Source organism: Enhydra lutris, unplaced genomic scaffold, assembly GCF_002288905.1.
Source record: "Enhydra lutris kenyoni isolate GAN:26980312 unplaced genomic scaffold, ASM228890v2 scaffoldscaffold9, whole genome shotgun sequence".
Lineage (NCBI taxonomy): Eukaryota > Metazoa > Chordata > Mammalia > Carnivora > Mustelidae > Enhydra > Enhydra lutris.
Genome location: NW_019154093.1, coordinates 24,194,482 through 24,208,174, shown reverse-complemented (window position 1 = coordinate 24,208,174; position 13,693 = coordinate 24,194,482). Strand labels below are relative to the sequence as shown.

Here is a 13,693-nt window from a genome sequence, read left to right as displayed (position 1 = left end):
GAGGGTGGTGAACAAGCAGGGAAATGGAGCTTCTGTCTTGCCTTAGCCTCTGCAGCTCTGCAAAATCTGCTTTCCCATCTGGGGCTTGTGTCAAGGTTGTGTATGTGAGAAAGGCTTAGACTTGCTCAGAATATGTGAAACGACTGAGCACGTCTAGCCCTCTTGTTTCTCATTAACACAATGAAGAGCCGTTCCGCAGGCTCCCCAGCAGTTAGTGGCAGCACTAGAACAGTATGTCTCTCGTTTGTCAGTCTTTTGTTCTTTTCATCGTTTGCTCATCAGTTTTCACAGATGAGTTTTTCCTGTTGGGTTGTTAGTGAGAGTGAGAGTCCTGCTTACTGAGTTCCCAGACCTCATCTCACCAGGACTCCCCGAGGCTGCTGCCGAATTGGCCATGCCCCTGCCTTTTCTTTTCCTTCACTTTTTTACTAGTCCATTGGACTCATTTCCCCCCCACTTTCCTGGTACCCTTTTTAAGTCTCCTGTACTAACTTATTTATTCTCTTCTTCTTTGTAGATACTAGTTTTGTTCACATCTTAGCCCTTTCCTTGGTCTGTAATCTCCTGTGGGGCAGTTTCTTCCCGTCCTGGGGCTTCAAGTGCATTTGGATGCTGCTGACACTCAGAACTATGCCCCCAATTCAGACCTCCTCTTGGCACTCCAGTGCCATGTACCTAGAAGCATAACAGTTACGCCTTCTTGCATGCCATCTTGTAGGCATCTCAAATTCAGTATGTCAGCACCTAGTCATTTTCCAGGCTGTTCCAGTAATGGTATTAGCCTTTGTCTAACCACTAAGCCAGAAGGAGGCCTGGGGCTCACCTTGACTATACCGTCTTAGTTCACTGTATACTCAGAACCTAGTCAGGAAACAGAAGCTACACTGGGTATTTCAGAGGGAGTTGGATACAGGGGCCTGTTTACAAAGGCCTTGCTGGGGTGGAAGAGCAAAAGAGAGAAGTAGGAATGTTGGAGGAACAGAATGGGGAAAGGGACCTCTGAAGTCCAAGGAAAGGGAGCGAATTTGGGAGGTGCTCTCCTGGCACATGCTGGGGTGCCAAAGAGGTGGTGGCACGGCCACCAGGGCTTCTCTCTGGCTGCCCCTGATGCCAGCCCCTGCGTCCACTTCCTGAGCACGAACCAGTGCTTCTTTCTTCCTCTTCCCTTCTCATCACCCAGCAGTGCCTCTCATGGGCAGAATATCACAGCAGTGGAGCTAGGAGAGGAACTGTAATTTGCAGGCTCCCAGCCTAGCAGCAGAGAGTAGGCTATAGAAAGAAAACAGTCCCGGGTCCTATAAAATCTTGCTTCCCATGTCCACCGTAGTTGAATACTCTCATAATGTTTTGTGAGTGCGAGTTTTGAATCCACATAAGGTTGGAGATTAGAGACATAATGCAGATATTGTATATCATTGCTACGTTCAGTGAATATATGTATATAGTAGATACTAAGCAGATTCTTGTAGAGTTGAATCTCATTCCAATTTTAGTATATATGCTGCTGAAGCGAGCACTAGAGTTGAATCTCAAAAAGTCTCTGCCTCTCAAGTCCGTCGCTTGGTGTGCAGTGAGGCATGATGGAGTCATGTTTGAAGTTACACAAAATGAGTTTTGACCACAAGGTTGACCACAGGGCCTGCATCACTGAGGCAGAGATTTACTGGATGTGGGATAAATTAATATTAGTTGAAATTATAAAGAATCTAGGGGCAAAATAAAAAATGACGTAGATGGTACTCTCAGGTGGTACCCTCAGGCTCATTTATAAAGTGCTGGAAGCGAATGTGTTTGTTCTGTGCTTAGTTCGAACCTTTTTATGAGCCAGTTGAAAACATTTCTTGCTCTCCTCTTGAAATGCGTATGTCGGATTGAGAATTTCTTTTAAAGATTTAATGCTGCTAGAAATTTCAACAAGGCCAACTGATGGCCATTAACAGTGGTTGTTTCCTGTGGTTTTGTTGTCATGCAGTTGAGTGCTGATCAGGCCAGAATCAGTTTATCTTGTTGCTCTTTTACTTGGGCTTCTGTCAGTTGCTGGGGGGAAGCATGAGGGTCTTTCCAAGTTGCAGGACGTAACTTCCCCTGCTGTCTCCTTTTCCAGTCGGGACAATCGTCTACTGTGATCGAGAACATCCATACAATTATTGCTGCAGCAGCTGTCAAATTTAATTCGGATCAGCTTAATCATCTGTTTGTTCTCATCCAGAAGGTACGTGTCCAGTCAGCTGCACCTGCTTTTAAGTTTTTCTAAAAGAAGCTCATTTTGAGGTCTCTGAGTTAAGGAACTCTTCTTACTTTGTTAAACCGTTTTAGCTCAAGTGTAAAGGTTTCTGCATATTTTGCCCATTTGATGAAATTGGATTGTCTTGTCTTTTCTGTTCCCCAGAGCTGGGAGACTGAAAGTGATCGAGTGAGACAGAAGCTGTTGAGTCTGATCGGACGAATAGGCCGGGAAGCTCGCTTTGAGACCACTTCTGGAAAGGCAGGAGAATCCAGTTAATCTCCCCAGCTACAAATACTGAATGTGGTCTGACTGGTGTGTGGGCCGGCTCATCTTGTGTGGCATTATTGCAGGTGTTAGATGTACTCTGGGAACTGGCGCATCTTCCGACCCTGCCCAGTAGCCTTATTCAGCAAGCCCTGGAGGAGCACCTGACAATCCTTAGCGATGCGTATGCTGTGAAAGAGGCAATCAAGAGGAGCTACATCATTAAGTGCATCGAAGACATTAAAAGGGTCGGTTTTGTCTTTGGTCTAGTTTTGTTGTCAGAGCCATAGTGTTGTAGTTAGAGCCAAATCATTTTCTTACCCTATTCTGTAAATTAAATGTCCTATCTGGAAACTTTTGCCTTAGAGTCCAGGACTGGGAAATTATAGGTACTGCTTTTTCCAAGTCACTTATGTTTCTCTTAAAATTAATTTCAGCCTGGAGAATGGTCAGGTTTGGAAAAAAACAAGAAGGATGGATTCAAGGTAAGAATTTGCAGATGGAACCCGTAAAAGGTATACTAATTTAATAATTTCTTTCAATAAGTGATACCATACTTTGAAGATAACAGTCTCTTTTGGTGTTTCTTTGAGTAATGTTCAGATAGAAGCCGCTGTTTAAATATTCATGAATCCAAGATCACATTCACAGAGTAGTTTCATTTTGTTGCTTCCAAAAAACTGTAAGACCTTTAACTAAGTTTTTTCTTTGTAAAATAAATGCAAAGTCTACACAACTTTAATAAGTACAGTGGATTCTGCTTAGTATCATGCCTGTTTTTCTGCCATGAGGGAGAAATGGAGGAGCACTCATAGAGTGGGAAGAAAGAGTTTTGTGCAGTGCTGGCACACAGTCATTTTTTAGGTGCCTGGTTCAGAGGTGTCCATAAAGAAATTCCGTAGTCCTGCTGCTGGGGTCTGAGACTAGAAGGCGGTCTGTGGCTAGCGACTGCTGTGGGAGCTCTCTCCTGCTCGGGGCTCTGGCCTTTTGGCCGTGGGGGACTTGGGGCCTCCCTTTGAAAATCTGGTTAGTGGAGGAAGCAGTGAGGACCGGAGCTCTCCTGTCGCCCCAGTGCTTCAGCGTCTGCCCATGCCTGCCCGTGCTTACCCGTGCCCGCCCGTGCTTACCCGTGCTCTAGGGGGCTCATGACAGGGCCGCTCACTGGAGCTGCAGCCCTGACCAGAGGCGATGCGCTCCTCTGGCCAAGGTCCTTGGCTTGCGCAGACCCAACAGAGAGCCTCATAGTGAGAGGGACTTCCTCTTACTGTGACATAAGAAAAGGTTTTGGTGACTAGCCAGGGGCTCCGTAATTTCATTGGTTCAACATTTTTCTTGGCTTTCACTAAGAAGTATTTCTTTAAAGGATCTTGAACACTGTTCCTTTTCACTGGTGTATTCAGAGACACTCAGCTCTTGTTAAAAGGCTGTGGTGACTCAGTGGGCTTTCATGAAGTTCTGTGTGGTCATCAGGTTTAGTTAGGGACACCTCTAAGAACTTGTTTAAATTTCTGACCCTGGAATTCGATCAGGTGAATTTTCTACATACACGCTAGCTTTAGAGATTTTCAAAAAGTTACTCGCAGGCTGGAGCTGATGGTGCTCAGGCCGTGAGGAATCGTTCCTTTAATTCAGCAGCGTTGCTCTCATCTTCAGATACAGTACGAATTTTTCCAGTTTTCTCAGCTCAGCAGTCCGTATCATTTATCGCAGCCTCTGCCTTTACACTTGGACCTCGTCCAGAGTTATGTAAGGAGTTTAGATCCTTCAGTAGTGACAGTGAGAGGAAAAGGGTATCTATAGAACAGTGGTCTTTTCTTCTCAGTAACAGATATCTTTCTTTATAAATGGGAGGGGTCCACACCCAAGAGACTGTTCCCTGGAAATTGGCTTTTGAAAGCAGAAACCCCTTCCCACCGTCCGTTCCTTCCGTTCCTTCCTCGTGCGGCTCAGGTTCAGTGTTACTGAGCAATCCCGGTCGGTCCGCGGCATCCCTGCGTCTTCGCTGCCTCTCTGCAGTCCCTCCATTCATGCCTGTTGTTTTACGACAGAACTTAAACAGCAGCAAGGCCATTTTTGGAGTCATTTTGTGAAACTCGAAAGGAGTACTCTTCGTTTTTTTTAAATCTCCCACTGCTCCCAGTAAAGAAATTCTGATGGACCATTACTTTGTTCCAAATAATAATACCTTGCATTTACATAGCACTTTCTAGTGAACTAAGTGCTCACAGATACTCTCTGAAAGTACACACGGCTGAGGGGGGCAGTGGGAAGATCAGAACCCCCTGGACATGACTCCAGGCAGGGGGGTGAGTTATATACTGCCACTAAAGGTGTCTTTCTATGCTATGCCCTTTCCTGCCAGGCAGCAAGGTGGGCTGACTGGGGATTATGTCTCCCTGCCAGGCTACACAGAAACTAAGCAAAGGGTAAGACAAGATCACCCACCTCTTACTCCCCTCCCAACCTCAGCTACCTCTGTTCCCCCCAACTGACTCCCCTCCCCTCTGCTTTTCACACTCTTAAAATTCCCAGATTCCACTGTTGTGTTCAGAAATCCTGACCTTTTTTTCTTAACTTCATTTTTGTAGATTCTGCCAGGATACCCTTGGCTCCCCTGGTCCTCTTTCCTTTGCTTCCTTTATGCCTTCCACTGTTTACCCCCAGCCCTCTCCCTCTTATTTCACTTCTTTTTGCCTTCAATTAAAAATTTAAATGTACTCATCCAAAAAAAAAAAAAAAATTTACTAAACCAAAAAAGTCATTTTTACTCAAGTAGCAGTGTTTGCGTAACCCTAAGTCATTCTCTTAAGGCTGTCCCCAGCACAGCACCTGGCAGCTTCTAAGTAGATGCCCGTCCCTTCCCCTTGATCCCTCCCCTTCACCTGTTGAGGACACTAAAATCTTTACTTACCCAGTATAGAGTGGCCGCTACTTGCTGAAACGTGTAATTGAAAGCAAGAGTAGCAAGATGGCCTCAGTGCAGTTTCACAGTGATGTGGTTAGCACGGGAAGAAGGACTTTTTAAGAAATGTCCTCCTGTGCAAAAAATTGGTACTACGAATCTAGATAAATGGCTAGGTCCAGAAAAATAAGGCAGATGAGAAGGTGGGGATGTTCCGCTTTGAGAATGGAATTCAAGAAAGAGTATGAACGTGTTCTTCGGAGACTTAGATTGTGGTAGAGAAGTTTGATTGCACTGACTTTTTAGGTCTCCCAAGAAGTAACGGGAGGCATGTTTCAATATGAGAAGACAGTGCACTTTCGGTGAGAACAGTCTGCCATCGAGGGCACCGCCTCCTGACTCCCTCATCGTGGGAGACACCAGGAGAATAGTCATTTAACGGAAGTGAGTGAGGGTTTAGGCATAGGTTTGCAGGCTGCACCACCTGACCTCTGAGGCTTCAGCTGACGCTCAGTGTCTGCTTCAGACATGCCGTTACCTCCTACTTACGAAACCTCAGCTCTGTTACCAGGCATTATCCAATATGCTCATTTTAATTGTTTCCCATAGTCTCTTGCCCCTTTGGTAACTAGAGAAAAATCACTTAAATTTTTCTTGTAACTTAGCAACCTAGTGTCATAGATATGATGAAATAAATAACATCTTTCCTGTTTGCTAAACTGTAGGAAGATTATATTGGAAGTACTTTTTAAATTCCAATTTTATAGGATTTCCTTAATTTTATTGGACAATGAATGACTTCCACAGGATGATTTTCTATGTTAAATAAAAATATTCTAGCCATAATGGACTTAAGTCTTTCATAATGATGCTTTTTCAGTATATCTGATTATTTGCTGAAGGGTTCATATTTATATCCTAATGTTTATAATCATTAGTAGGTATCGGTTTGGACTTAAGCCCTTAGAGTTTTATTCTTTGTCATTTTGCAGCTCTTCTATTTTAGCTGAAATATGTAGGTAGTCTTGCAAATAGTTGGCCTATAATACATACCTTATTTCTCTGATTATAAGATGCCTGTGATTGCACCCCGCATCACAGACCTAATAAGTTTGCAAAGAAGAAAAAAGAAATTGCACATTTCCTTTTACCATTCGCTTGTTAAAATGCCCGCCCAGAGTCTGAATGGAAGCCTCTTTTTGGACCCGTATGCAGAGCTTCACTGGCACAGTGCTTTTCAGTATCTAGAGTAGTGATTTTGACCGCTGAAATCTCCCAAGAGTGACTGTGTACTTTTGAGGCATGTGAAAGAATATGAAATTTTGTGTCCTTGTCCTTTTTGGTAAATCAGGCTGCTTTTTTTCCGTAATTGAGTTGCGATGTGTATACTACAGGATAAACGGCTTCTCTCGAATTATGGGTGTACCTTTGGACAGAGACATTTAGTGCTGGGTGACAAAGCCCTTCACCGGGTCTGACTCTGTCACACCAAATTCCCCCAGCTGTGAGAAATGCTTTAGACTGAGACCACTGGTAGTTTTCTTTGCTTTTAATTGAGTTGACAGACGCAACAGGCTAGTCAGTGTTACATCATAGTGCCATCTTTTTTATAAGAATTTTAGTAACAAATCCTTGTTCTAAATTTAAGTTAAAAAGCCATCCTTGTTTGGTGCTACAGAAACGAAGTCACAACTAAACTGACAGGTAGATGCACAAATACGTTTCATATGCAGCCAAGGGTACACGCATTCAGGTAAGGACAGCTGTGTCAGAACTTACTCCTGCACCTCGTGGCTGCTCAGTTACTTTTGACAGTTGTAAGAAGCGTCAATTTCAGAAATGTTGAAATTTATAAAACCTGTATCTTAGAATCCAGAAAATAGGGTATTTGGTGATTGATTGGCTGATCCTCAAGAAAACCAGTACTGTTTTTGGCAATAGCTCTCTCAAATACACATATTTGGTAGTATAGTGTTTTCCTGCCAGAGACGGAAAGTGTATTTTTCCAGAGTATTTTCTACCTCGTAAAGGTCTTCATCTGACAGAGACACTTGAAGAAGGAAGAGAAGGCTGTAAAAACAAAAGCAAAATTCAGCCTTTAAAATAAAGGCTAAGGGCTTAAAACTTCTATTCAGGTTTTTAGAAACTTAATAGATAATTTGATTAATAGTGTTAAACAGTCTTCCAAATTTTATAAATGTCTTAGTTCAAAAGATGCCATGTATTAAAGAACAGTTCTCTTTTTAAAGATCATTTCACAAGCATCGGACTTTTCAGATATGTACTATGAAAGATCTGGATTGTCATGTATCAGTTTCAGAAATAACATTTGAAAGTGTTACGAAAAATACAAAGTATAACTGTATAGTGGCTGTAATAATTAATAAAAATAGAATTCTCTCTTGCAAAATTGTTCTAACTAGGATGTACAAGCAGCTCCTGAGTATTTTCTTTAATATTTAGACCACTATCAGTATCTTGATCATATCATTGGTACCTTAATCGTGTAATTATAGAAAATCGTATTTTTGTACCATTTTACTTATCAGCCAGCTCAGTATTATCCAGGGTAAATTTTGGCCATCAGCTTATTTCATTCCAACATGTCCTAGCAGCCTGTGCTACTTAATCTATCCTCTGAAGTTGCTAATTCCTTGTCGTCTGTTTTTTGCTGATGTACCCCTGTACATTTACTGTCACTTCACATCCACTCCTGTTTGCAGTTCTTGGCCTTAGGAAATTGCATGCAGAATAAGAAGTTGAAGACTGAATTATAAATGCATGGAGATGCGCTCTAAATGAGCAGTGTGAAGAGAAAAATAATAGAATGTGTAGCCATAAAACCTAATTGACTTGGGAAATTTTTATAGCCCATAAATTTAGCCTGCCATTTATTTCTAGATGTAACTGATGTAACTTCTTTTTAACTCTAGTCGTCTCAGCTCAATAACCCCCAGTTTGTATGGGTGGTGCCAGCTTTGCGTCAGCTCCACGAGATCACCCGCTCGTTTATAAAACAGACCTACCAAAAGCAAGACAAGGTAAGAGAAGAACACTGTTAGATGACTGTCCAGTTAGATACACAGCTGTTAGAATAACGAAACATAAAGAGATTGCTGAGTTTTAAAGTCACTATTTTACATTTTTACGATTATTAATATAGTTCATTTATAGTCTCTAATAATCTTGAGTTTAAACATCCTTCTGCTTTCATTTCGATGGATCTTTTCTTTTCTTTTTTTAAGATTTATTTATTTATTTATTTGACAGAAATCACAAGTAGGCAGAAGTAGGCAGAGAGGCAGGCAGAGAGAGGGGGAGAATCAGGCTCCCTGCTGGCTCCCTGCTGAGCAGAGAGTCTGATGTGGGGCTCGATCCCAGGACCCTGGGATCATGACCTGAGTCGAAGGCAGAGGCTTAACCCACTGAGCCACCCAGGCACCCCGTCGACGGAGCTTTTCTTTTAATCTATCCTAACTCATTTCCTTTTTATTTCCTTAATTTATTGAAATGATTACACCAGTTTTTGAAAGTCAGAATGTGTTTGGAAAGATGTGAAGACATTTGATCTCAGGAAGATTGGGTTGTTTAAGGACCTGGATCTTCCTTGGTGGGAGAGATTTGGGAAGAAAGATCCGGAAAAGTACACAGCCAGTGAAATAGTTCTTAGGAAAGTCGCCTTAAACAAACAAACAAACAAACAAACAAAAACTCTCTAGAAGAAGAAAATTAGAGAAGTTTATTCCCTTAATTTTAATTATGTGCATACTAGATGGTTTTATTTGCTTGTGTTGAACTGACAAAATTACTGCAGCTTCTCATGCCATCTTTCTTTTTGTTGTTTCTGCTAAGAGCATTATTCAAGACTTGAAGAAGAATTTTGAAATCGTGAAATTGGTAACGGGAAGTTTGATAGCCTGTCATCGACTTGCAGCCGCTGTGGCTGGACCCGGAGGCTTAACTGGTTCAACACTGGTGGACGGCCGATACACTTACCGGGAGGTATCCGCCGTTGCACTTTTGTGTCGTGATTTACAGTGCTCATCTGGCTTTTTGCACTTGAACCGTAAAAAATTACATTCATTGGGTGTCTCTCTAAAAGAGGTGGCCTGAGGTATCTTTGTAGTGACTGAACGTTTTTGTGTTTTGACTACAATCATTTTAAAACAAAAGTTGAGAAAAGTGTTATTTCTGGGTAAATCTTTCAGTAAATCACCTAAAAACTGCCTGTGATAAAGACCACCATCTTTCTTTTGTCTTTCATGGGAAATAGTAATTGTCAGTTCTCTGAAGAGTTGTTTTGTTTCTTAAATCAACTGGTTAGTAACATTGTTTTTAAAAATTAGAAGAAATCTTAACTCACCGCTTGTGAGTTTGTGGTGTTTCACTTTGAGATTGCTGAGATGATATTTTACTGACATCCTAAGTCAACTGGAATTGGTAATAGACTTCAAGTAGCTTCTACTACATTGTGCTGTCAGCTTACAAACAGATGTCTCGCATTTATGTTATCCTAAATTATATGAGAAAGTGTTAGGTAGAACTTTTTTAATTAAAAAGATTTGTTCTTCATTTTCCTTTTAGGAAGGAGTGCCTGGAGTTAACTAATTAGCATTACTTCTTTTTGCAGTATTTAGAGGCCCATCTAAAATTTCTAGCATTTTTCTTACAAGAAGCTACGCTGTATCTGGGTTGGAATCGTGCCAAGGAGATCTGGGAGTGTCTTGTGACTGGCCAGGATGTCTGTGAATTAGATAGAGAGGTAAGAAGATGGTAGTGTGGGTAAAATAAGGCAGAAGTGGGACTTAAATATTTTACCTTTTCTGGGTGTCTCATATTTTTTGTGGGTTTCACTTCTTTAATTCTAAACACTTCTCAATTTGCTAAGCATACATTGTACCAACAGGCCAGGAACTATAAGTGCTGAAAAAATATTTTATGTAATTTATATCTATGATCTAAATATATGAGTTCTTTAGTAATTTTTATACCATTCCGGGTAAAATCAAATTCAGAGCTAGCACAGCTACAGAATTCTTATTGTGTCTTTTATGATTTTTCTCCCTCCCATGGAACTAATTTCGAGTTACCAACCAGAACTTTGAGTCCCTGTAATGATGTTGTACCCCAGAAACAAAAAGAAAAATAAATGCCTAGACAGATTTTTTAAACTATAATTAAGCAGCTGAAAGTAGATTAAACCAGGAGCAGAACACCTGACTTGGCATATTTTAACAATGAATTACTGTTTGCTCATCTCATTTTACAGAATTATAACTGCTTGATAGTATTGTTGAAAGGACTACATATGTGCCCTTCATTGGCACATACATAGCCAGGCTTGTTAATGAACATTAGTGGAGAAGCCCAAGTTTAAGTTCCATTGAACGATGTGAGTCTATATATGCATTATCTGGGGGAAAGGTTGCTAGAACTGCTTTATTTAGTTCCAGAGTACCAGGCATTTTCAGTTTTCAGTGGTATTTCATCAATAAATATTTTTGAAGGTTTAAACTTTTCTTCACTTTCCCACTTTGGAATATGTATTTGCCTGAAATGGATTTTACTTATAGGATAACATTTGTCTTGATCCACAGATGTGTTTTGAATGGTTTACAAAAGGGCAACATGATCTTGAGAGTGATGTTCAACAGCAGCTTTTCAAGGAGAAAATTCTTAAATTGGAGTCATATGAAATCACAATGAATGGTAGGAAAACAACATAAAATCTTTTTTTCTCAGTTCTCTAAGAAATTTTTCTTCCCTCTCCTCCTAAGTCCGCTTCTCAGTCTGGAATATCCTTCTGGACTTTTCTTTACATCTCTGTATACATATGTTTATATACACAGATAATTTCCTTTTTATGTGAATGGTATATGATTAATTTTAAATTATATGGCCCGATAGCTCAAATGGTAGGATGTGTCAGTATTTCATTCCATTTTATGGCTGAATAATATTCCATTGAAATTTTATTTATCCGTCCCACATTTTATTTATCTGTCCATCAGTGTATGGACACTGAGTTGTTACCACTTTTTGGCTATGACCAATAACACTGCTATAAGCATTTATGTACAAGTTTTTGTATGGACATTAGTTTTCATTTGTCTTTGATGTATACCAAGGAGTGGAATTGTATCCTGGAACTAACATTTGAACAACTGTCCAACTATTTTGCAAAGTGGCTGCACTGTTTGTAATCCTCCCAGCAGCATCTGAGGGTTTCAGTTCCTTCCCATCTTCGCCAACACTTGTTACTGTCTGTCATCTTTATTCTTGCTGTGGTGTGTGTCAAGGGTTATCTCATGGTTTTGGTGTGCCTTTCCCTGATGACTGATACTAATGAGCATCTGGGCATGTGGTTGTTGACTGTATGTATATATTCTTTGGGAAAATGTCTGTTCAAACCTTTTGCCCATTATAGGTTGGCTTGTCCTTATTGCTGAGCTGTATATTCTGCATAGTATCTCCTCACCAGATACACGATTTGAGAATATTTTGTCACATTCAGTGGATAGACTTTTCACACTCTTGTAGTCCTTTGAAGTACAAAGTTCTTGATTTTGATGAGACCCAGTTTATCTGTTTTTTCTGCTATTGTTTGTGCTTTTGGTACCATATCTAACAAAACATTGCCTAATCCAGGGTCTTGAAGATTTATGTCTGTTTTGTACGAAGAGTTTTACAGTTTTGGTTCTTGAGATACTTTGAGGCTTTTCATTGATTATCTGTGGTACTTAGAGTGTGTGAATTTATCTGACCCTCTGTAATTTCAGGTTTTAACTTATTTAAGACTTTTTTTGAAAATGTGAATCTTTGTGATCATCGATTGAAACGACAAGGAGCTCAGTTGGTGAGTACATTATTCTGAAATCTAGGTAATTTGGATAATCTGGTAAAACACAACAAAAGTGTTGTAATTTTGTTAAAGAATGGGCGTCTCCTTGACTGCAGTCACTGCAGGGCTTCTCTTAAAGCATAACGGAGGCCCCCCTTCCAGCATGGCGAGAGCACAGTTGACTCTCAAATCCCTCCATGCTTCTTGCTGACCTGGGGCAGCCGGCAGCCTCCTGTGGCTGGGTGAATGGAGGGGAGGGATCGCTTCATCGAAGCTTCTGACTCCTCAGATCTGGTAATGGACATGTTCCTGAAAAGTTACAACATCTTTAATTCTGAAGATGAATTCTTTAGTTCATCGCAGTGGCGGGGATTTGGGGAGAAATTTTTAGGAACAGTCCATGAATCAGGAGAATGAGGACCCATAGAATGTATATAGCATATGTTTATATTTACATGTGGACCTTAAGAAAGGAAGACAAAAAATAACTCTCTTTTCTAAGGCATAATTCTTGATTCAAGACATAGCTTCTGGATGGCAAGAATTTTTATGAAATCTCTAAGGCCTGGATCCTGTCCCTTGAACTGAGCTTTGGGAAAACCAAATTGAGCCTCAAGGATTATTAACCACTTCTAGCCTGGCTCTCTTGCCCTTTGGAGAAAAACAACTGAATATGGTGCCCACCTCACTCCTATGTGTTTCCGCTTCTTTAGCCTATCTGGGTGGATTTCCAGCTTGGGTTTAGCAATATCTGGAGACAACACTCCATAACTATCCTGGTTGCCATGGACATAGCCCAGTGTTTGTGTTTTTTTTCTTTTTCTTTGTTTTAAAGTTCCAAATCAGTATAACAGTGCTCTCGTATATAGCTTGGTTTTTGCAGCCTTAACTCATATTAACCTGAAAGGTGTGGACTGAGTGATATAATAAAAGATCGTTGTCTGTAATTTTGGTGTACTATATGATTTTTTTTTCTTTTGGACAGTATGTAGAAAAACTGGAATTGATAGGAATGGATTTCATTTGGAAAATAGCCATGGAATCACCTGATGAAGAAATTGCTAATGAAGCTATTCAGTTAATCATAAACTATAGTTACATTAACCTAAATCCTAGATTAAAGAAGGTGGGTGCTTGTGCGCAGAACAGAAGATTATATATGTATTTTTATTGATAAGTTTTCACCCTTGGTGTGCCCCAAAATTCACTTTATTTTGATGTTTTGCTCTTAATAATGATTGCAACTAAATGTCAGACTAATCTTAATTTCTTTTATCTCTTCCTTTTAGGATTCTGTATCATTACATAAGAAATTTATTGCTGATTGTTACACGAGATTAGAAGTGAGTGGTAAATCTCATTTGAACCTGTTTCTGAATTTCATTTGAGCCTCTTTTTGGAATAAATGCTTTGATGTTTTTCCTTTTATATTGGGATCATGTAAAATATTGATATTTGT

General features: G+C 40.4%; 1 protein-coding gene across 1 annotated transcript in view; it reads left to right on the top strand.

The window, feature by feature from the left end:
- The window catches only part of LOC111143666 (ubiquitin specific peptidase 24), a 135,567-nt gene that overhangs the window by 50,499 nt on the left and 71,375 nt on the right, over nucleotides 1–13,693 (top strand). The window contains exons 13-23 of the mRNA XM_022497493.1: nucleotides 2,105–2,212; nucleotides 2,390–2,485; nucleotides 2,578–2,739; nucleotides 2,929–2,976; nucleotides 8,327–8,434; nucleotides 9,246–9,395; nucleotides 10,024–10,155; nucleotides 10,991–11,102; nucleotides 12,173–12,249; nucleotides 13,220–13,360; nucleotides 13,524–13,577. Of these exons, the coding sequence (XP_022353201.1) occupies nucleotides 2,105–2,212; nucleotides 2,390–2,485; nucleotides 2,578–2,739; nucleotides 2,929–2,976; nucleotides 8,327–8,434; nucleotides 9,246–9,395; nucleotides 10,024–10,155; nucleotides 10,991–11,102; nucleotides 12,173–12,249; nucleotides 13,220–13,360; nucleotides 13,524–13,577 (1,188 nt within the window). The remainder of the gene's footprint in view (nucleotides 1–2,104; nucleotides 2,213–2,389; nucleotides 2,486–2,577; nucleotides 2,740–2,928; nucleotides 2,977–8,326; nucleotides 8,435–9,245; nucleotides 9,396–10,023; nucleotides 10,156–10,990; nucleotides 11,103–12,172; nucleotides 12,250–13,219; nucleotides 13,361–13,523; nucleotides 13,578–13,693) is intronic.